General features: G+C 52.2%; 3 protein-coding genes across 3 annotated transcripts; all 3 read right to left on the bottom strand.

Moving 5' to 3' along the window:
• Positions 1-947: 947 nt before the first annotated feature.
• Positions 948-6,181, bottom strand: LOC307053758 (double homeobox protein 4-like protein 4; the record flags this gene model as incomplete). The annotated part of the gene is made up of 5 exons (XM_079705240.1): positions 948-1,637; positions 2,153-2,307; positions 2,715-2,835; positions 4,251-4,405; positions 6,139-6,181. 5 exons carry the CDS (start codon positions 6,179-6,181, stop codon positions 948-950), a joined length of 1,164 nt encoding a protein of 387 aa, XP_079561366.1.
• Positions 6,182-9,324: 3,143 nt separating this feature from the next.
• LOC307053759 (double homeobox protein 4-like protein 4) lies at positions 9,325-14,560 on the bottom strand (the record flags this gene model as incomplete). Its single annotated transcript, XM_079705241.1, has 5 exons — positions 9,325-10,014; positions 10,530-10,684; positions 11,092-11,212; positions 12,630-12,784; positions 14,518-14,560. The coding sequence occupies 5 exons, from the start codon at positions 14,558-14,560 to the stop codon at positions 9,325-9,327; spliced, it is 1,164 nt and encodes a 387-aa protein (XP_079561367.1).
• Positions 14,561-17,683: 3,123 nt separating this feature from the next.
• Positions 17,684-22,917, bottom strand: LOC307053760 (double homeobox protein 4-like protein 4; the record flags this gene model as incomplete). The annotated part of the gene is made up of 5 exons (XM_079705242.1): positions 17,684-18,373; positions 18,889-19,043; positions 19,451-19,571; positions 20,987-21,141; positions 22,875-22,917. 5 exons carry the CDS (start codon positions 22,915-22,917, stop codon positions 17,684-17,686), a joined length of 1,164 nt encoding a protein of 387 aa, XP_079561368.1.
• Between the last annotated feature and the right edge of the window lie 1,010 nt (positions 22,918-23,927).

Genomic DNA, 23,927 nt, shown 5'->3' on the forward strand with positions numbered 1-23,927 from the left:
AATGTTTCGTGCCACTGACACACCCATGCTGAACATGGGGCGCACGGATTGAGCCAGTTGAGAATCACTCAACACAGAGGGTATGAGGCACATGTGTTGGAAAATAGTTTTGAAAGAAGCAGTGGAAGGGATGATCTGCGATGACGTTACGATGCCACATGGATTTGGCTTTTCAGTTCATTTGTGCATCACTTTAGTTGTAACTAGGCTTATCTTTTGAGAGGTGTGTGCGTGTAGCGTGTGGCTGTGGACACACAATAGGAGAGAGAGAGGGACGGAGAGAGATTATTTGCCTGCATAATATACCGGGCACAGTGGTTACTATGAGCCCTGGCAATGAAAGTTTTTGCAGAGTTCTGTCCTTCTGTACAAAGGCAATGCCCTCGAGGAACCCTTCCACACCATGCACCCAGAAAGCAAGTGAAGGTTGTCACTGTGAGAGTGTTTTCGTGATTCCACTAAGGTGTATTTGTGGCTACAAGCTACGGGACTAGACACGGGCATCTGGACCATCCTCCCATGCTGTCCCAGGCCAAGGGAGGGATTTCACCTCCCCAAGGAAACGCAGGAGAATACAAAGCGACCAAAGCACAACCGAGAACTTGAAGTGAGTGCCAAGATTTATTGATTGGATCAATGGAATGTCACATACAACGGGGAAATCCAGTTCAGCGTTGGGTCCTCCTCGTTATCATTGAACGGCTAGAATTCCTTGAGGCTTCAGAGAGGGTGTCCCTTCTGGTGCCCATGCTTCATGACAGTCTGTGTGGAGCATGGCATCGCTCGTGGGCACAGCGCAATTGCTGTCGACAGTCTTCTTGCCTTGGTCTCCCTGCCAGACACTATGATGAGCGTTGCTTATTCCTTCTTCTTTCTCTCCCCCATGGCTCTGCCTCCCAGGAAAGGAGGCTTGAAAGGGGCTCGGGGGAAGGCCTTCCTTACTCCCCCTAAACCTGTGGCACTGGGGAGCCTGGCAGCATGTCGAGCAGGGCCTGGAATTCTTCCTCGCTGAGGGGGGCTTCGAGGGTTGCCGCAAGTTCCTCTTCCTCAGGGTCCGCATTCAGAAAAGGGCGTGCCTTGTCCAGAATATCCTCGTCTGACAAGAGTTCGTCCAGGAGGCTTGAGGAGCCTGGAAGGGCTGAGTGCTGGGGCTGTTGCTCCAGCTGGGGAGGTGTCTCTTCACCTGAGGTTGCCTGCTGCTGCCAGAAGTCTGTCTCTGGCGGTGCAGGCAGCCCGATGCCCCCCTGGGCAGGCTGCCCACTGGCGATGAGAGCATGTGTCCCTTCACCCCACGGAACTGTGGCCGGAAGAGGCTGTGGGTTCTGGCATCCCTGAAGTGCTGCCAGGCTGGGCTGGACCACGATGAACATCAACGGCTGGCCCACACAACACCCAGAGGCAGCCCCTGGCACAAGAAAGGAGGGGGAGAAAACAGGAGTGGCCGCAGCAAAGGATTGCATGCTCTCAGGGGCATGAGAGGGAGGATAATGATGAGAGGTGCTATGGACAGTGGGCCAGGGACTTTGGTCCGACGGGGCAGTCACGGCTGATGTGGCATCTGGGCCTTCGGCCAGGCCATTCACAGGCCCACAAGCGCTCTGCTTTGGGTGCCGAGCTCTTCGGTTCTGGAACCATACCTAGGGAACCATATGGGGTGACAGGAACATTAGCAGCGTGACAGTCCAGATCAACTTGCAGCCGCCCCATTCCCGGCCCGCCCCAGTCCACTCTGCCCTGCCCTTCCGCACCCTCCAATCTGTCAGGCTCATGGCAAGTACTGGTGGGCCTCATCTAAGGGCCATTTTCCCTAAAGCTTTCGCCTTGGCTCTTGAAAATGCGGGAGGACGTCAGGGCAACACAGGACCCACCCCACCCCTCCCCACCCCTCCCCACCCCTGCCTTTGAGGAGAGCCGTCATTGCCCAGCTACAACCTCAGGCCCCTCCCTGGCTGCCCAGGACTTCCATTGCCCTCTCCTCTTCTGGAAATGGATGCCTTCAGGTCAGCCCCCTTGGCGTATTCATAGGATGAAGGGAACGTCCTCCCAATCCCCCCTCTCCAAGCCTACATATAGCCAGCAGCAACCCGTCGCAATGGTTAACACTCCTTTCTCTTGGGAGAAGCCAAGTTCCACCCACTGGTGGAGAACTTACCTGGATTCGAGGTTCGGGTATTCCTGTCTGGTGAGCCAATTCTTCCCTGGCAGCAATAGATGGAAATCGATCCCTCTCAAAGGCTTGCACAAGGACCCTTGTTTGAGAAGGAGAGATCAAAGTCCTCTTTCGCCTGGCCTCTCTTCCCAAGTTTTCTAAAGGAGGACACACAGAGAAGAGAGGACAGTCAGGCCAATTTCAGCACGTTCACAGCAGATCCAGTGTGTGGTATGTAGGAAGTGGTATGTCATAGATTAAGATCGATACATCGATACATCTTATTCAGTGCTATGTGAAAATGCCCCATGTGATGGAAGAAGGGATTTCTGCACATCCAGGCAGGTTCCGGACCCAAAGATTCCAAGCCTTCCTGGCCATGCATCTCCCCACCCTCCAACAGGGGCATGATGATCCTGTGTGGAGCAGGAATGGGGCAAGAACCCAAGATATCATGGTATCCTCTCTGAAGCGTTCTTGGCCTCCCATGGTCATCCACGTCCAGAGATGATTCTGTCTCATAGAGATGCTCTGGGGAAATGACTTACGAATGCTGGGAACTTACCTCGAGTCAAAGCCTCAGGTGGTGGCGGCCGCAGTGACTGCGACTGCCCTCCTTTGAAGCCATTCTCGGACAGCAATCGGCTCTGCTTTAGGCATCTTCTTCGCTGGTTTTGAAACCAAACCTGGGTACAAAGAAAGAAAGCCTTGTCTTTCAATGCTTATGCACGTACTTCCACTATCTATTGCAGGGATGCACCATAAAACAAATGCACAAATGCACCAGCCAGCCAGCCAGCCAGCAACAAGCCGACTAATGGAGACCCAGTATGGCCCGTCTGCCCCCAGTGGAAATATTTACAGTGCACAGGGACTGAACTCTTACTAGCACGTAGAATGTAGACTCCAGCTTTCACCTGTGAAGAAGTGCACCAGATTCCATTATACACAATCTGTGTCCATGGAAACAATCCTTCCTCTTCGAGTCACCTTACTGGTGTCCAGAGTAATGACTTGTGACACAGGAGGAGGCAATGCTTGCTTTCCCACAGTCAGAATGGGATGGATAGGTACCTCTCTCTCTCTCTCTCTCCCACGCCCCACCCGTTCTCATCAAAACTACCAGTTTCTCTGTGGCTCTTTTGGTCTCTGTCTATGATTCTCTGCATGTACCTGTTGACATCTGTCTCTGTTGCCACCCGCCTGCCTGCCCACCTGACTGCCTGCCTGCCTTCCCCTCTCTCTGTCTCTGTCCCAGGCTCTCAGGCTCCATCTGCTTTCCCTCATTTGGTCTCTTTGCCTCCCCTTCGGTCTGGTCCATGACCGATTCATGTTTCCCTGCCTCTCTTATGTCCCCAGAGGCAGTACTGTCTCATGACACGCAATCATATCCCTTAGTAAGTGCCCCCATGACAACTACTCTTCCCATGCTGCCTGGGAACTACTCATTGACAGTTACTTCTCAGTGACTACATGCCTCCATCACTGTGAGGTCAGGAGGCTCTTATGAACCCGCTCCCCATCTTCAGAATATGTGTCCTTGTCTTCAACAGTGAAGCAGTGTGCATGCTACCTCATTCCCCGAGGCCGACCTGCAGTATGGGCCTGTGCTTGTGTGCGTGTGTGTGTGCATGCTTTTAGATGTTTCTGATGGTGGTGTGTGGAAAATTTGACACCCTGAGCAAAAGTGTTCATAGGGATTGTCAATCAGTCTTTGGCGACGCTTCGTATGGTCGCAGGAGGGGTGTTCCTACCTTTGGTGACTCCTCTCCAACCTACCCAGAGAGGGAAGTCTTCAGCACAGCTAGTTCCTAGGAGGCCAGCCATTTAGGGAACACCTCCTTGGCACCACCAGGCCCCCCTGCTTCCGCGGCCCCTCACCCTTTTTCTTGACCACCCATTTGAATGGACCGCTCGCCACACAGCTCAGTCTGGCTGCGTTTCCCAAAGGGAGCCACGTTCCTTGCCAAGATTCGAGTCCCTTCTGTCTGGAACACCCCGAAGAGGAAGCCCCAAGAGCAAGGACTCCAACGGGCATAGGGTGACTTGCGTCTGGACATGGACCCCGAGAGGGAGAATGGATCGAGAGACTCGGACGTACCTGAATTCTGCTTTCTGCAATGCCCAGCTCTCGCGACAGCCGTTCTCTGGTCGTTACCCCGGGGTAGGGGTTCTGTTGAAAGAGTGCTTGCAGGGTGTCCTTCTGATTCAGCCTCAGAACAAGCCTCCTCCTTTGCAATGGTCTTGAGAGTCGGCCTGTGGGAGAGAAAAGGGGGAATGTGTCAGGGGCGAATCCATGGAGGTTCAAACCAATGGTACCAGTCCAGCGCTGGTCCTTGTGCCACTTGAAAAATCTCTAAGCCAGGGGAAGACTCTGCATTTGGAACAACCGTGGGTACACCCCAAAAGCCACGCTGAGTGGGACCATGGGGGCTCAAGCTAAGCTGAGGGTCAAGGCTATGGGGATCCCCTCACTACTCGCCAAGGATCCCCAGGACGCCATGCAAACAGAAGGGGAGAGCCCTAGAAAAACAGGCTAACGTGACCAAAATGGGTGGAAGGATTTTCCACTTGTGGAGGCCTGGGAAAGTCTTGATGGCTTCTACCAGATTTACCTCGACCTCTATGCTAATGAGAGGAGTGCGGCTTCTGGCCTGTCATTTGCACAGAGTACCTGTGTTTTCACTATTTGAAAGGAAATGAGACGAAAGCCAAACGAAGCCAGACAAACACACAAGCCAACCCCCGACACAGAACGCACAAGAAGATTGTTTAGAAGACCTAGCTTTTTGAGATAAGGACCAGCGTGGTGACCCGTCTGATGGTGCCCACCCACCCACACACCCACAACCGCCCGGTACTCCTCGGAAGATGGGTTTCCCTTTCTAGGCACCGAGGTCATGCTGACTCGCCGTGTGCTCCTGCTATTCATTCAGTTGGGCAGCCTTGAAGGGCTTCCCCCACCCCTGTCCTATTTGAGGTTGCGTCTTCCTGGTGGTAAGGGAATACATGGGTGCTCCTTTCCTGCCTTCTAAGGCGGGAGCCAGCTGTGATGGCCAGGGTGGGTGTGGTTTCAGGCACATCCAGCACACCCCTGACATCTTGAGTTTCCTGAACTCTCTCCAACTCTAGGACAACACCAACCCTTCTGCAAGGGCTACCTGCTCTAGCAGCTGGCAGCTGGTGACGTAGTGTCATCACCAAGTCTCCCCATGGAAGGAGGCAAAGCAAGGCAATGGTTTCGGACCCCTATAGGGGACTTCCTTTAAAAGCGCCCTTCCTTCCTGCCAGCTCCAAGGAAAATCTTTGGAAGGCACTCAAGGAACGGATGTGTCACACTGCGGATTTTGGCTTTCCAGAGACTCCTGCAGTGCCTACCTTGGAGTCCAATTAGAGACAGTTCGAGTGCTCCTGGAATCTCTTTCCCAGGCTCTAGCTTTCAGTTGTGCTCAAAGAAAAACTCTCTTTTTCCTCTATTCCCAATACATACTGGATGTGGATTCTTTCCATGGACACCATAGAAGTTAACCACTTCAAATGGAACATGAAACCAAAGGGAGCAAATCCGTAACAACAGCAAGAATAGAACATGCAAAACCAACTCAAAATCCCAAACATGGTCAACTGGAAAAGAGTATCAGTTTAGTTGGGAACGTTTTCAAACACTCGTGTGCCATTCACTGCAACCACAGGCTGGGATTTTTGGTAGAGAAGCCATTGTCAGGCAACAGGGCTACCAACTTCCATGTCGATTTCAAGAAGGAAAACAAACGAACCAGCAAACCAGAAATATGTACGTGAAATGCCCAAACCAAGGTGCATCCTTTTGCCCAACTGATTCCAGAAACATGTCCCAGCATATCTGTCTGTGCCAGTTGGTGGTCACTGGGAAACTTCAATCTTCGTGGTGACCAACCGTTGGGGTGGGGAGGTGCATGAGTGTATTTGGATGATCCAACCCCAGAGCCCAGATGCTGAGGGCAACGTACCTCTGGAGGTGCTGTATGTGACGGACGAGCTGGACGAATCCATAGTGGGAGACCCAAACGGATGGCACGGAAACTGCTGGCCAACTGTTCAGTACTCAGAAGCTCAGAATTTATAATGGAGGAGGATGCCCCGCCCCTATTTATGTAAATAGCCTCAGATGGTGGGGAACCCTTCCTTGCAAATTGAGAACCTGGAAGGAATCCCATGAGGCAAGTGGGTGTTGGAATGGAAGGCGTGTTCGGAAACTCCCAGGTCCCTTTGAAGCTGCCGGCCTCGTCCTCCTTTCACAGAAAGCTTGGGGTCCAGTGCTCTCTCGTTTTCACACCTTTCCACATTCCACACATACTTTTGCTCTCTGTGGAATTCCCCAACTCTGAGTCCCTCATGCGTAGGTGTGTCACTGTACTTTCCCAAATGCAGAGAGAACCTAGAGCCTAGCTTGCCTCGAGTACCATTCCCACTTCGCTCATCACCCCCAGGACGTCATTGCCTCCCACTCCTAAAGTATTTCCTTGGCTGCGTTTTGAGTTCCCGATAATTCACATACTAAGCTTGAGTGCTTATCGAGGGTCTACCCATGGTCCTCAACAGTTTGGGACTATTTCAGGTACCCTGAAACCCACCCCCTTGCTCATATGCCATGGAGAGACCAGAGAAAGGGGCATGCCACATGTAGAGGTTTCACAAGAAAAGGAAGTTATTTTCAGTGCTTGTCCTTGGCATCCAGAAGACAAAGTCAGTTTCGCATTCACTGGTCACCTGGCATGTGTGCCAAGAAGAAGGAGAATGGGAAGGTGAAAGGGAAGGGGATGTGGAAGGGGAAGGGGAAGGAGAGGGATATGAAGCTAGTTAGATGATGGATGATGACACAGCTGGGTTTGAAAGGAAAGCTTTGCATTCCAAGGACAGCCATCCCAACATTTTCGGTGCATTTGTGCTGCACAGAATAGAAGAGTTAAAAACAAACCAACCAAAAAACCCCACACAGAAACACAGAACCATCTTTAATGTGTTCCTTTGCCAACAAGGTTCTTTTGCCACCACGTGGATTAACATGAGGACAGAGAGCTTATTTAGAAACACTTGGGAATCAGAGTAATTACACCAGCAATTCGTTAAAATATGGCTGGTGTGTGTGTGTGTGTGTGTGTGTGTGTGTGTGTGTGTGTGTGAGGGGGTGTTTGTGTGATCTGTGTGTTTGATTTTCTGCACCCACTAAGGACGGTTGTCAGCTGGTACATGTGGACGGATGTCAGCGGGACCAGTAGGTGTGTGCAAGTCTCAGGAGGCCCAGGAGGATGTCCTGAGGAGGTGCATGTCTTGGTCCCTCGTCCTGAAGTAACTGAGATCAGAGGGAGGCGTGGCCACCTTGTTGGATCGGGGTGGTTTTTCCCGAGAACTATGAAGTTTTGGGTGAGATAATCACTGAAACATGGGATTTGCTGGCTCCTCCCAGAAGGCACTGCCTGCCAGAGCTGGACTGGCTCCCTCCTGGACAATCCAGGTGGGGAAAGGTTGCTTGGGAGAGCAGAAACTGTGATCTGCATGGCAACCAGGGAATCCTGAGTGGCCCCAGGTGTGTTTATACACAGGTGGCCTCCCTGTGGAGGTAACGCTGCCCGTTCCTGGGCTCCGAGGTTTCTCTGGAGTGGCCAGCATTGGACAACCAATATGGTAAAGCCCCAGCTCCTAGCTCTAGCTAGAGTCTGTGCAAGTCCTGCCACCCACAAGCATCTCAGTGTTTCCCGGCACACTGTGACCCAGTGTTCCTCCCGCCCTCTTGAAAGCACCAACTTTTCCATAAGCTGTCTCTTTCCACATCTTCAGTACTACTTGTCCTGAGGCTACCGTGGCCAGATTCTTTCCCCAGAAGCCCTATGCCCCCTGTGTGGCTCTTGAAACTGATGTTTCCTTTCTGCAAATCGAAAGGAAGGAGAGAGAGAGAGAGAGAGAGAGAGACAGAGAGAGAGAGACAGAGAGAGAGATACAGAGAGACAGAGAGAGACAGTGACAGAGAGAGGGAGAGGGAGAGAGAGAGAAAGAGAGAGGGCTGTATATTGCTCTAGAGCTCTGGAGAAAGGGGAGCCTAAGACTGGGGTGTGACTGGGAGGGAGTTGAGGACTAGATGGATCTGCCGAGATATGCACACATTAGAGCTAGAGACCCGGATGCAGGTGTAGCTAGAGAATCAGATTCATTGTTGTATAGACAATCAAGTGGCAGCTCTCAGATTATTTTAATGTTTCGTGCCACTGACACACCCATGCTGAACATGGGGCGCACGGATTGAGCCAGTTGAGAATCACTCAACACAGAGTGTACGAGGCACATGTGTTGGAAAATAGTTTTGAAAGAAGCAGTGGAAGGGATGATCTGCGATGACGTTACGATGCCACATGGATTTGGCTTTTCAGTTCATTTGTGCATCACTTTAGTTGTAACTAGGCTTATCTTTTGAGAGGTGTGTGCGTGTAGCGTGTGGCTGTGGACACACAATAGGAGAGAGAGAGGGACGGAGAGAGATTATTTGCCTGCATAATATACCGGGCACAGTGGTTACTATGAGCCCTGGCAATGAAAGTTTTTGCAGAGTTCTGTCCTTCTGTACAAAGGCAATGCCCTCGAGGAACCCTTCCACACCATGCACCCAGAAAGCAAGTGAAGGTTGTCACTGTGAGAGTGTTTACGTGATTCCACTAAGGTGTATTTGTGGCTACAAGCTACGGGACTAGACACGGGCATCTGGACCATCCTCCCATGCTGTCCCAGGCCAAGGGAGGGACTTCACCTCCCCAAGGAAACGCAGGAGAATACAAAGCGACCAAAGCACAACCGAGAACTTGAAGTGAGTGCCAAGATTTATTGATTGGATCAATGGAATGTCACATACAACGGGGAAATCCAGTTCAGCGTTGGGTCCTCCTCGTTATCATTGAACGGCTAGAATTCCTTGAGGCTTCAGAGAGGGTGTCCCTTCTGGTGCCCATGCTTCATGACAGTCTGTGTGGAGCATGGCATCGCTCGTGGGCACAGCGCAATTGCTGTCGACAGTCTTCTTGCCTTGGTCTCCCTGCCAGACACTATGATGAGCGTTGCTTATTCCTTCTTCTTTCTCTCCCCCATGGCTCTGCCTCCCAGGAAAGGAGGCTTGAAAGGGGCTCGGGGGAAGGCCTTCCTTACTCCCCCTAAACCTGTGGCACTGGAGAGCCTGGCAGCATGTCGAGCAGGGCCTGGAATTCTTCCTCGCTGAGGGGGGCTTCGAGGGTTGCCGCAAGTTCCTCTTCCTCAGGGTCCGCATTCAGAAAAGGGCGTGCCTTGTCCAGAATATCCTCGTCTGACAAGAGTTCGTCCAGGAGGCTTGAGGAGCCTGGAAGGGCTGAGTGCTGGGGCTGTTGCTCCAGCTGGGGAGGTGTCTCTTCACCTGAGGTTGCCTGCTGCTGCCAGAAGTCTGTCTCTGGCGGTGCAGGCAGCCCGATGCCCCCCTGGGCAGGCTGCCCACTGGCGATGAGAGCATGTGTCCCTTCACCCCACGGAACTGTGGCCGGAAGAGGCTGTGGGTTCTGGCATCCCTGAAGTGCTGCCAGGCTGGGCTGGACCACGATGAACATCAACGGCTGGCCCACACAGCACCCAGAGGCAGCCCCTGGCACAAGAAAGGAGGGGGAGAAAACAGGAGTGGCCGCAGCAAAGGATTGCATGCTCTCAGGGGCATGAGAGGGAGGATAATGATGAGAGGTGCTATGGACAGTGGGCCAGGGACTTTGGTCCGACGGGGCAGTCACGGCTGATGTGGCATCTGGGCCTTCGGCCAGGGCATTCACAGGCCCACTAGCGCTCTGCTTTGGGTGCCAAGCTCTTCGGTTCTGGAACCATACCTAGGGAACCATATGGGGTGACAGGAACATTAGCAGCGTGACAGTCCAGATCAACTTGCAGCCGCCCCATTCCCGGCCCGCCCCAGTCCACTCTGCCCTGCCCTTCCGCACCCTCCAATCTGTCAGGCTCATGGCAAGTACTGGTGGGCCTCATCTAAGGGCCATTTTCCCTAAAGCTTTCGCCTTGGCTCTTGAAAATGCGGGAGGACGTCAGGGCAACACAGGACCCACCCCACCCCTCCCCACCCCTCCCCACCCCTGCCTTTGAGGAGAGCCGTCATTGCCCAGCTACAACCTCAGGCCCCTCCCTGGCTGCCCAGGACTTCCATTGCCCTCTCCTCTTCTGGAAATGGATGCCTTCAGGTCAGCCCCCTTGGCGTATTCATAGGATGAAGGGAACGTCCTCCCAATCCCCCCTCTCCAAGCCTACATATAGCCAGCAGCAACCCGTCGCAATGGTTAACACTCCTTTCTCTTGGGAGAAGCCAAGTTCCACCCACTGGTGGAGAACTTACCTGGATTCGAGGTTCGGGTATTCCTGTCTGGTGAGCCAATTCTTCCCTGGCAGCAATAGATGGAAATCGATCCCTCTCAAAGGCTTGCACAAGGACCCTTGTTTGAGAAGGAGAGATCAAAGTCCTCTTTCGCCTGGCCTCTCTTCCCAAGTTTTCTAAAGGAGGACACACAGAGAAGAGAGGACAGTCAGGCCAATTTCAGCACGTTCACAGCAGATCCAGTGTGTGGTATGTAGGAAGTGGTATGTCATAGATTAAGATCGATACATCGATACATCTTATTCAGTGCTATGTGAAAATGCCCCATGTGATGGAAGAAGGGATTTCTGCACATCCAGGCAGGTTCCGGACCCAAAGATTCCAAGCCTTCCTGGCCATGCATCTCCCCACCCTCCAACAGGAGCATGATGATCCTGTGTGGAGCAGGAATGGGGCAAGAACCCAAGATATCATGGTATCCTCTCTGAAGCGTTCTTGGCCTCCCATGGTCATCCACGTCCAGAGATGATTCTGTCTCATAGAGATGCTCTGGGGAAATGACTTACGAATGCTGGGAACTTACCTCGAGTCAAAGCCTCAGGTGGTGGCGGCCGCAGTGACTGCGACTGCCCTCCTTTGAAGCCATTCTCCGACAGCAATCGGCTCTGCTTTAGGCATCTTCTTCGCTGGTTTTGAAACCAAACCTGGGTACAAAGAAAGAAAGCCTTGTCTTTCAATGCTTATGCACGTACTTCCACTATCTATTGCAGGGATGCACCATAAAACAAACGCACAAATGCACCAGCCAGCCAGCCAGCCAGCAACAAGCCGACTAATGGAGACCCAGTATGGCCCGTCTGCCCCCAGTGGAAATATTTACAGTGCACAGGGACTGAACTCTTACTAGCACGTAGAATGTAGACTCCAGCTTTCACCTGTGAAGAAGTGCACCAGATTCCATTATACACAATCTGTGTCCATGGAAACAATCCTTCCTCTTCGAGTCACCTTACTGGTGTCCAGAGTAATGACTTGTGACACAGGAGGAGGCAATGCTTGCTTTCCCACAGTCAGAATGGGATGGATAGGTACCTCTCTCTCTCTCTCTCTCCCCCACGCCCCACCCGTTCTCATCAAAACTACCAGTTTCTCTGTGGCTCTTTTGGCCTCTGTCTATGATTCTCTGCATGTACCTGTTGACATCTGTCTCTGTTGCCACCCGCCTGCCTGCCCACCTGACTGCCTGCCTGCCTTCCCCTCTCTCTGTCTCTGTCCCAGGCTCTCAGGCTCCATCTGCTTTCCCTCATTTGGTCTCTTTGCCTCCCCTTCGGTCTGGTCCATGACCGATTCATGTTTCCCTGCCTCTCTTATGTCCCCAGAGGCAGTACTGTCTCATGACACGCAATCATATCCCTTAGTAAGTGCCCCCATGACAACTACTCTTCCCATGCTGCCTGGGAACTACTCATTGACAGTTACTTCTCAGGGACTACATGCCTCCATCACTGTGAGGTCAGGAGGCTCTTATGAACCCGCTCCCCATCTTCAGAATATGTGTCCTTGTCTTCAACAGTGAAGCAGTGTGCATGCTACCTCATTCCCCGAGGCCGACCTGCAGTATGGGCCTGTGCTTGTGTGCGTGTGTGTGTGCATGCTTTTAGACGTTTCTGATGGTGGTGTGTGGAAAATTTGACACCCTGAGCAAAAGTGTTCATAGGGATTGTCAATCAGTCTTTGGCGACGCTTCGTATGGTCGCAGGAGGGGTGTTCCTACCTTTGGTGACTCCTCTCCAACCTACCCAGAGAGGGAAGTCTTCAGCACAGCTAGTTCCTAGGAGGCCAGCCATTAAGGGAACACCTCCTTGGCACCACCAGGCCCCCCTGCTTCCGCGGCCCCTCACCCTTTTTCTTGACCACCCATTTGAATGGACCGCTCGCCACACAGCTCAGTCTGGCTGCGTTTCCCAAAGGGAGCCACGTTCCTTGCCAAGATTCGAGTCCCTTCTGTCTGGAACACCCCGAAGAGGAAGCCCCAAGAGCAAGGACTCCAACGGGCGTAGGGTGACTTGCGTCTGGACATGGACCCCGAGAGGGAGAATGGATCGAGAGACTCGGACGTACCTGAATTCTGCTTTCTGCAATGCCCAGCTCTCGCGACAGCCATTCTCTGGTCGTTACCCCGGGGTAGGGGTTCTGTTGAAAGAGTGCTTGCAGGGTGTCCTTCTGATTCAGCCTCAGAACAAGCCTCCTCCTTTGCAATGGTCTTGAGAGTCGGCCTGTGGGAGAGAAAAGGGGGAATGTGTCAGGGGCGAATCCATGGAGGTTCAAACCAATGGTACCAGTCCAGCGCTGGTCCTTGTGCCACTTGAAAAATCTCTAAGCCAGGGGAAGACTCTGCATTTGGAACAACCGTGGGTACACCCCAAAAGCCACGCTGAGTGGGACCATGGGGGCTCAAGCTAAGCTGAGGGTCAAGGCTATGGGGATCCCCTCACTACTCGCCAAGGATCCCCAGGACGCCATGCAAACAGAAGGGGAGAGCCCTAGAAAAACAGGCTAACGTGACCAAAATGGGTGGAAGGATTTTCCACTTGTGGAGGCCTGGGAAAGTCTTGATGGCTTCTACCAGATTTACCTCGACCTCTATGCTAATGAGAGGAGTGCGGCTTCTGGCCTGTCATTTGCACAGAGTACCTGCGTTTTCACTATTTGAAAGGAAATGAGACGAAAGCCAAACGAAGCCAGACAAACACACAAGCCAACCCCCGACACAGAACGCACAAGAAGATTGTTTAGAAGACCTAGCTTTTTGAGATAAGGACCAGCGTGGTGACCCGTCTGATGGTGCCCACCCACCCACACACCCACAACCGCCCGGTACTCCTCGGAAGATGGGTTTCCCTTTCTAGGCACCGAGGTCATGCTGACTCGCCGTGTGCTCCTGCTATTCATTCAGTTGGGCAGCCTTGAAGGGCTTCCCCCACCCCTGTCCTATTTGAGGTTGCGTCTTCCTGGTGGTAAGGGAATACATGGGTGCTCCTTTCCTGCCTTCTAAGGCGGGAGCCAGCTGTGATGGCCAGGGTGGGTGTGGTTTCAGGCACATCCAGCACACCCCTGACATCTTGAGTTTCCTGAACTCTCCCCAACTCTAGGACAACACCAACCCTTCTGCAAGGGCTACCTGCTCTAGCAGCTGGCAGCTGGTGACGTAGTGTCATCACCAAGTCTCCCCATGGAAGGAGGCAAAGCAAGGCAATGGTTTCGGACCCCTATAGGGGACTTCCTTTAAAAGCGCCCTTCCTTCCTGCCAGCTCCAAGGAAAATCTTTGGAAGGCACTCAAGGAACGGATGTGTCACACTGCGGATTTTGGCTTTCCAGAGACTCCTGCAGTGCCTACCTTGGAGTCCAATTAGAGACAGTTCGAGTGCTCCTGGAATCTCTTTCCCAGGCTCTAGCTTTCAGTTGTGCTCAAAGAAAAACTCTCTTTTTCCTCTATTCCCAATACATACTGGATGTGGATTCTTTCCATGGACACCATAGAAGTTAACCACTTCAAATGGAACATGAAACCAAAGGGAGCAAATCCGTAACAACAGCAAGAATAGAACATGCAAAACCAACTCAAAATCCCAAACACGGTCAACTGGAAAAGAGTATCAGTTTAGTTGGGAACGTTTTCAAACACTCGTGTGCCATTCACTGCAACCACAGGCTGGGATTTTTGGTAGAGAAGCCATTGTCAGGCAACAGGGCTACCAACTTCCATGTCGATTTCAAGAAGGAAAACAAACGAACCAGCAAACCAGAAATATGTACGTGAAATGCCCAAACCAAGGTGCATCCTTTTGCCCAACTGATTCCAGAAACATGTCCCAGCATATCTGTCTGTGCCAGTTGGTGGTCACTGGGAAACTTCAATCTTCGTGGTGACCAACCGTTGGGGTGGGGAGGTGCATGAGTGTATTTGGATGATCCAACCCCAGAGCCCAGATGCTGAGGGCAACGTACCTCTGGAGGTGCTGTATGTGACGGACGAGCTGGACGAATCCATAGTGGGAGACCCAAACGGATGGCACGGAAACTGCTGGCCAACTGTTCAGTACTCAGAAGCTCAGAATTTATAATGGAGGAGGATGCCCCGCCCCTATTTATGTAAATAGCCTCAGATGGTGGGGAACCCTTCCTTGCAAATTGAGAACCTGGAAGGAATCCCATGAGGCAAGTGGGTGTTGGAATGGAAGGCGTGTTCGGAAACTCCCAGGTCCCTTTGAAGCTGCCGGCCTCGTCCTCCTTTCACAGAAAGCTTGGGGTCCAGTGCTCTCTCGTTTTCACACCTTTCCACATTCCACACATACTTTTGCTCTCTGTGGAATTCCCCAACTCTGAGTCCCTCATGCGTAGGTGTGTCACTGTACTTTCCCAAATGCAGAGAGAACCTAGAGCCTAGCTTGCCTCGAGTACCATTCCCACTTCGCTCATCACCCCCAGGACGTCATTGCCTCCCACTCCTAAAGTATTTCCTTGGCTGCGTTTTGAGTTCCCGATAATTCACATACTAAGCTTGAGTGCTTATCGAGGGTCTACCCATGGTCCTCAACAGTTTGGGACTATTTCAGGTACCCTGAAACCCACCCCCTTGCTCATATGCCATGGAGAGACCAGAGAAAGGGGCACGCCACACGTAGAGGTTTCACAAGAAAAGGAAGTTATTTTCAGTGCTTGTCCTTGGCGTCCAGAAGACAAAGTCAGTTTCGCATTCACTGGTCACCTGGCATGTGTGCCAAGAAGAAGGAGAATGGGAAGGTGAAAGGGAAGGGGATGTGGAAGGGGAAGGGGAAGGAGAGGGATATGAAGCTAGTTAGATGATGGATGATGACACAGCTGGGTTTGAAAGGAAAGCTTTGCATTCCAAGGACAGCCATCCCAACATTTTCGGTGCATTTGTGCTGCACAGAATAGAAGAGTTAAAAACAAACCAACCAAAAAACCCCACACAGAAACACAGAACCATCTTTAATGTGTTCCTTTGCCAACAGGGTTCTTTTGCCACCACGTGGATTAACATGAGGACAGAGAGCTTATTTAGAAACAGTTGGGAATCAGAGTAATTACACCAGCAATTCGTTAAAATATGGCTGGTGTGTGTGTGTGTGTGTGTGTGTGTGTGTGAGGGGGTGTTTGTGTGATCTGTGTGTTTGATTTTCTGCACCCACTAAGGACGGTTGTCAGCTGGTACATGTGGACGGATGTCAGCGGGACCAGTAGGTGTGTGCAAGTCTCAGGAGGCCCAGGAGGATGTCCTGAGGAGGTGCATGTCTTGGTCCCTCGTCCTGAAGTAACTGAGATCAGAGGGAGGCGTGGCCATCTTGTTGGATCGGGGTGGTTTTTCCCGAGAACTATGAAGTTTTGGGTGAGATAATCACTGAAACATGGGATTTGCTGGCTCCTCCCAGAAGGCACTGCCTGCCAGAGCTGGACCGGCTCCCTCCTGGACAATCCAGGTGGGGAAAGGTTGCTTGGGAGAGCAGAAACTGTGATCTGCATGGCAACCAGGGAATCCTGAGTGGCCCCAGGTGTGTTTATACACAGGTGGCCTCCCTGTGGAGGTAACGCTGCCCGTTCCTGGGCTCCGAGGTTTCTTTGGAGTGGCCAGCATTGGACAACCAATATGGTAAAGCCCCAGCTCCTAGCTCTAGCTAGAGTCTGTGCAAGTCCTGCCACCCACAAGCATCTCAGTGTTTCCCGGCACACTGTGACCCAGTGTTCCTCCCGCCCTCTTGAAAGCACCAACTTTTCCATAAGCTGTCTCTTTCCACATCTTCAGTACTACTTGTCCTGAGGCTACCGTGGCCAGATTCTTTCCCCAGAAGCCCTATGCCCCCTGTGTGGCTCTTGAAACTGATGTTTCCTTTCTGCAAATCGAAAGGAAGGAGAGAGAGAGAGAGAGAGAGAGAGAGAGAGACAGAGAGAGAGATACAGAGAGACAGAGAGAGACAGTGACAGAGAGAGGGAGAGGGAGAGAGAGAGAAAGAGAGAGGGCTGTATATTGCTCTAGAGCTCTGGAGAAAGGGGAGCCTAAGACTGGGGTGTGACTGGGAGGGAGTTGAGGACTAGATGGATCTGCCGAGATATGCACACATTAGAGCTAGAGACCCGGATGCAGGTGTAGCTAGAGAATCAGATTCATTGTTGTTTAGACAATCAAGTGGCAACTCTCAGATTATTTTAATGTTTCGTGCCACTGACACACCCATGCTGAATATGGGGCGCACGGATTGAGCCAGTTGAGAATCACTCAACACAGAGGGTATGAGGCACATGTGTTGGAAAATAGTTTTGAAAGAAGCAGTGGAAGGGATGATCTGCGATGACGTTACGATGCCACATGGATTTGGCTTTTCAGTTCATTTGTGCATCACTTTAGTTGTAACTAGGCTTATCTTTTGAGAGGTGTGTGCGTGTAGCGTGTGGCTGTGGACACACAATAGGAGAGAGAGAGGGACGGAGAGAGATTATTTGCCTGCATAATATACCGGGCACAGTGGTTACTATGAGCCCTGGCAATGAAAGTTTTTGCAGAGTTCTGTCCTTCTGTACAAAGGCAATGCCCTCGAGGAACCCTTCCACACCATGCACCCAGAAAGCAAGTGAAGGTTGTCACTGTGAGAGTGTTTTCGTGATTCCACTAAGGTGTATTTGTGGCTACAAGCTACGGGACTAGACACGGGCATCTGGACCATCCTCCCATGCTGTCCCAGGCCAAGGGAGGGATTTCACCTCCCCAAGGAAACGCAGGAGAATACAAAGCGACCAAAGCACAACCGAGAACTTGAAGTGAGTGCCAAGATTTATTGATTGGATCAATGGAATGTCACATACAACGGGGAAATCCAGTTCAGCGTTGGGTCCTCCTCGTTATCATTGAACGGCTAGAATTCCTTGAGGCTTCAGAGAGGGTGTCCCTTCTGGTGCCCATGCTTCATGACAGTCTGTGTGGAGCATGGCATCGCTCGTGGGCACAGCGCAATTGCTGTCGACAGTCTTCTTGCCTTGGTCTCCCTGCCAGACACTATGATGAGCGTTGCTTATTCCTTCTTCTTTCTCTCCCCCATGGCTCTGCCTCCCAGGAAAGGAGGCTTGAAAGGGGCTCGGGGGAAGGCCTTCCTTACTCCCCCTAAACCTGTGGCACTGGGGAGCCTGGCAGCATGTCGAGCAGGGCCTGGAATTCTTCCTCGCTGAGGGGGGCTTCGAGGGTTGCCGCAAGTTCCTCTTCCTCAGGGTCCGCATTCAGAAAAGGGCGTGCCTTGTCCAGAATATCCTCGTCTGACAAGAGTTCGTCCAGGAGGCTTGAGGAGCCTGGAAGGGCTGAGTGCTGGGGCTGTTGCTCCAGCTGGGGAGGTGTCTCTTCACCTGAGGTTGCCTGCTGCTGCCAGAAGTCTGTCTCTGGCGGTGCAGGCAGCCCGATGCCCCCCTGGGCAGGCTGCCCACTGGCGATGAGAGCATGTGTCCCTTCACCCCACGGAACTGTGGCCGGAAGAGGCTGTGGGTTCTGGCATCCCTGAAGTGCTGCCAGGCTGGGCTGGACCACGATGAACATCAACGGCTGGCCCACACAGCACCCAGAGGCAGCCCCTGGCACAAGAAAGGAGGGGGAGAAAACAGGAGTGGCCGCAGCAAAGGATTGCATGCTCTCAGGGGCATGAGAGGGAGGATAATGATGAGAGGTGCTATGGACAGTGGGCCAGGGACTTTGGTCCGACGGGGCAGTCACGGCTGATGTGGCATCTGGGCCTTCGGCCAGGGCATTCACAGGCCCACTAGCGCTCTGCTTTGGGTGCCGAGCTCTTCGGTTCTGGAACCATACCTAGGGAACCATATGGGGTGACAGGAACATTAGCAGCGTGACAGTCCAGATCAACTTGCAGCCGCCCCATTCCCGGCCCGCCCCAGTCCACTCTGCCCTGCCCTTCCGCACCCTCCAATCTGTCAGGCTCATGGCAAGTACTGGTGGGCCTCATCTAAGGGCCATTTTCCCTAAAGCTTTCGCCTTGGCTCTTGAAAATGCGGGAGGACGTCAGGGCAACACAGGACCCACCCCACCCCTCCCCACCCCTCCCCACCCCTGCCTTTGAGGAGAGCCGTCATTGCCCAGCTACAACCTCAGGCCCCTCCCTGGCTGCCCAGGACTTCCATTGCCCTCTCCTCTTCTGGAAATGGATGCCTTCAGGTCAGCCCCCTTGGCGTATTCATAGGATGAAGGGAACGTCCTCCCAATCCCCCCTCTCCAAGCCTACATATAGCCAGCAGCAACCCGTCGCAATGGTTAACACTCCTTTCTCTTGGGAGAAGCCAAGTTCCACCCACTGGTGGAGAACTTACCTGGATTCGAGGTTCGGGTATTCCTGTCTGGTGAGCCAATTCTTCCCTGGCAGCAATAGATGGAAATCGATCCCTCTCAAAGGCTTGCACAAGGACCCTTGTTTGAGAAGGAGAGATCAAAGTCCTCTTTCGCCTGGCCTCTCTTCCCAAGTTTTCTAAAGGAGGACACACAGAGAAGAGAGGACAGTCAGGCCAATTTCAGCACGTTCACAGCAGATCCAGTGTGTGGTATGTAGGAAGTGGTATGTCATAGATTAAGATCGATACATCGATACATCTTATTCAGTGCTATGTGAAAATGCCCCATGTGATGGAAGAAGGGATTTCTGCACATCCAGGCAGGTTCCGGACCCAAAGATTCCAAGCCTTCCTGGCCATGCATCTCCCCACCCTCCAACAGGGGCATGATGATCCTGTGTGGAGCAGGAATGGGGCAAGAACCCAAGATATCATGGTATCCTCTCTGAAGCGTTCTTGGCCTCCCATGGTCATCCACGTCCAGAGATGATTCTGTCTCATAGAGATGCTCTGGGGAAATGACTTACGAATGCTGGGAACTTACCTCGAGTCAAAGCCTCAGGTGGTGGCGGCCGCAGTGACTGCGACTGCCCTCCTTTGAAGCCATTCTCCGACAGCAATCGGCTCTGCTTTAGGCATCTTCTTCGCTGGTTTTGAAACCAAACCTGGGTACAAAGAAAGAAAGCCTTGTCTTTCAATGCTTATGCACGTACTTCCACTATCTATTGCAGGGATGCACCATAAAACAAACGCACAAATGCACCAGCCAGCCAGCCAGCCAGCAACAAGCCGACTAATGGAGACCCAGTATGGCCCGTCTGCCCCCAGTGGAAATATTTACAGTGCACAGGGACTGAACTCTTACTAGCACGTAGAATGTAGACTCCAGCTTTCACCTGTGAAGAAGTGCACCAGATTCCATTATACACAATCTGTGTCCATGGAAACAATCCTTCCTCTTCGAGTCACCTTACTGGTGTCCAGAGTAATGACTTGTGACACAGGAGGAGGCAATGCTTGCTTTCCCACAGTCAGAATGGGATGGATAGGTACCTCTCTCTCTCTCTCTCTCCCACGCCCCACCCGTTCTCATCAAAACTACCAGTTTCTCTGTGGCTCTTTTGGCCTCTGTCTATGATTCTCTGCATGTACCTGTTGACATCTGTCTCTGTTGCCACCCGCCTGCCTGCCCACCTGACTGCCTGCCTGCCTTCCCCTCTCTCTGTCTCTGTCCCAGGCTCTCAGGCTCCATCTGCTTTCCCTCATTTGGTCTCTTTGCCTCCCCTTCGGTCTGGTCCATGACCGATTCATGTTTCCCTGCCTCTCTTATGTCCCCAGAGGCAGTACTGTCTCATGACACGCAATCATATCCCTTAGTAAGTGCCCCCATGACAACTACTCTTCCCATGCTGCCTGGGAACTACTCATTGACAGTTACTTCTCAGTGACTACATGCCTCCATCACTGTGAGGTCAGGAGGCTCTTATGAACCCGCTCCCCATCTTCAGAATATGTGTCCTTGTCTTCAACAGTGAAGCAGTGTGCATGCTACCTCATTCCCCGAGGCCGACCTGCAGTATGGGCCTGTGCTTGTGTGCGTGTGTGTGTGCATGCTTTTAGACGTTTCTGATGGTGGTGTGTGGAAAATTTGACACCCTGAGCAAAAGTGTTCATAGGGATTGTCAATCAGTCTTTGGCGATGCTTCGTATGGTCGCAGGAGGGGTGTTCCTACCTTTGGTGACTCCTCTCCAACCTACCCAGAGAGGGAAGTCTTCAGCACAGCTAGTTCCTAGGAGGCCAGCCATTAAGGGAACACCTCCTTGGCACCACCAGGCCCCCCTGCTTCCGCGGCCCCTCACCCTTTTTCTTGACCACCCATTTGAATGGACCGCTCGCCACACAGCTCAGTCTGGCTGCGTTTCCCAAAGGGAGCCACGTTCCTTGCCAAGATTCGAGTCCCTTCTGTCTGGAACACCCCGAAGAGGAAGCCCCAAGAGCAAGGACTCCAACGGGCGTAGGGTGACTTGCGTCTGGACATGGACCCCGAGAAGGAGAATGGATCGAGAGACTCGGACGTACCTGAATTCTGCTTTCTGCAATGCCCAGCTCTCGCGACAGCCGTTCTCTGGTCGTTACCCCGGGGTAGGGGTTCTGTTGAAAGAGTGCTTGCAGGGTGTCCTTCTGATTCAGCCTCAGAACAAGCCTCCTCCTTTGCAATGGTCTTGAGAGTCGGCCTGTGGGAGAGAAAAGGGGGAATGTGTCAGGGGCGAATCCATGGAGGTTCAAACCAATGGTACCAGTCCAGCGCTGGTCCTTGTGCCACTTGAAAAATCTCTAAGCCAGGGGAAGACTCTGCATTTGGAACAACCGTGGGTACACCCCAAAAGCCACGCTGAGTGGGACCATGGGGGCTCAAGCTAAGCTGAGGGTCAAGGCTATGGGGATCCCCTCACTACTCGCCAAGGATCCCCAGGACGCCATGCAAACAGAAGGGGAGAGCCCTAGAAAAACAGGCTAACGTGACCAAAATGGGTGGAAGGATTTTCCACTTGTGGAGGCCTGGGAAAGTCTTGATGGCTTCTACCAGATTTACCTCGACCTCTATGCTAATGAGAGGAGTGCGGCTTCTGGCCTGTCATTTGCACAGAGTACCTGCGTTTTCACTATTTGAAAGGAAATGAGACGAAAGCCAAACGAAGCCAGACAAACACACAAGCCAACCCCCGACACAGAACGCACAAGAAGATTGTTTAGAAGACCTAGCTTTTTGAGATAAGGACCAGCGTGGTGACCCGTCTGATGGTGCCCACCCACCCACACACCCACAACCGCCCGGTACTCCTCGGAAGATGGGTTTCCCTTTCTAGGCACCGAGGTCATGCTGACTCGCCGTGTGCTCCTGCTATTCATTCAGTTGGGCAGCCTTGAAGGGCTTCCCCCACCCCTGTCCTATTTGAGGTTGCGTCTTCCTGGTGGTAAGGGAATACATGGGTGCTCCTTTCCTGCCTTCTAAGGCGGGAGCCAGCTGTGATGGCCAGGGTGGGTGTGGTTTCAGGCACATCCAGCACACCCCTGACATCTTGAGTTTCCTGAACTCTCTCCAACTCTAGGACAACACCAACCCTTCTGCAAGGGCTACCTGCTCTAGCAGCTGGCAGCTGGTGACGTAGTGTCATCACCAAGTCTCCCCATGGAAGGAGGCAAAGCAAGGCAATGGTTTCGGACCCCTATAGGGGACTTCCTTTAAAAGCGCCCTTCCTTCCTGCCAGCTCCAAGGAAAATCTTTGGAAGGCACTCAAGGAACGGATGTGTCACACTGCGGATTTTGGCTTTCCAGAGACTCCTGCAGTGCCTACCTTGGAGTCCAATTAGAGACAGTTCGAGTGCTCCTGGAATCTCTTTCCCAGGCTCTAGCTTTCAGTTGTGCTCAAAGAAAAACTCTCTTTTTCTTCTATTCCCAATACATACTGGATGTGGATTCTTTCCATGGACACCATACAAGTTAACCACTTCAAATGGAACATGAAACCAAAGGGAGCAAATCCGTAACAACAGCAAGAATAGAACATGCAAAACCAACTCAAAATCCCAAACACGGTCAACTGGAAAAGAGTATCAGTTTAGTTGGGAACGTTTTCAAACACTCGTGTGCCATTCACTGCAACCACAGGCTGGGATTTTTGGTAGAGAAGCCATTGTCAGGCAACAGGGCTACCAACTTCCATGTCGATTTCAAGAAGGAAAACAAACGAACCAGCAAACCAGAAATATGTACGTGAAATGCCCAAACCAAGGTGCATCCTTTTGCCCAACTGATTCCAGAAACATGTCCCAGCATATCTGTCTGTGCCAGTTGGTGGTCATTGGGAAACTTCAATCTTCATGGTGACCAACCGTTGGGGTGGGGAGGTGCATGAGTGTATTTGGATGATCCAACCCCAGAGCCCAGATGCTGAGGGCAACGTACCTCTGGAGGTGCTGTATGTGACGGACGAGCTGGACGAATCCATAGTGGGAGACCCAAACGGATGGCACGGAAACTGCTGGCCAACTGTTCAGTACTCAGAAGCTCAGAATTTATAATGGAGGAGGATGCCCCGCCCCTATTTATGTAAATAGCCTCAGATGGTGGGGAACCCTTCCTTGCAAATTGAGAACCTGGAAGGAATCCCATGAGGCAAGTGGGTGTTGGAATGGAAGGCGTGTTCGGAAACTCCCAGGTCCCTTTGAAGCTGCCGGCCTCGTCCTCCTTTCACAGAAAGCTTGGGGTCCAGTGCTCTCTCGTTTTCACACCTTTCCACATTCCACACATACTTTTGCTCTCTGTGGAATTCCCCAACTCTGAGTCCCTCATGCGTAGGTGTGTCACTGTACTTTCCCAAATGCAGAGAGAACCTAGAGCCTAGCTTGCCTCGAGTACCATTCCCACTTCGCTCATCACCCCCAGGACGTCATTGCCTCCCACTCCTAAAGTATTTCCTTGGCTGCGTTTTGAGTTCCCGATAATTCACATACTAAGCTTGAGTGCTTATCGAGGGTCTACCCATGGTCCTCAACAGTTTGGGACTATTTCAGGTACCCTGAAACCCACCCCCTTGCTCATATGCCATGGAGAGACCAGAGAAAGGGGCACGCCACACGTAGAGGTTTCACAAGAAAAGGAAGTTATTTTCAGTGCTTGTCCTTGGCGTCCAGAAGACAAAGTCAGTTTCACATTCACTGGTCACCTGGCATGTGTGCCAAGAAGAAGGAGAATGGGAAGGTGAAAGGGAAGGGGATGTGGAAGGGGAAGGGGAAGGAGAGGGATATGAAGCTAGTTAGATGATGGATGATGACACAGCTGGGTTTGAAAGGAAAGCTTTGCATTCCAAGGACAGCCATCCCAACATTTTCGGTGCATTTGTGCTGCACAGAATAGAAGAGTTAAAAACAAACCAACCAAAAAACCCCACACAGAAACACAGAACCATCTTTAATGTGTTCCTTTGCCAACAGGGTTCTTTTGCCACCACGTGGATTA

Source organism: Hyperoodon ampullatus (assembly GCF_949752795.1).
Source record: "Hyperoodon ampullatus genome assembly, chromosome: 5".
NCBI lineage: Eukaryota > Metazoa > Chordata > Mammalia > Artiodactyla > Ziphiidae > Hyperoodon > Hyperoodon ampullatus.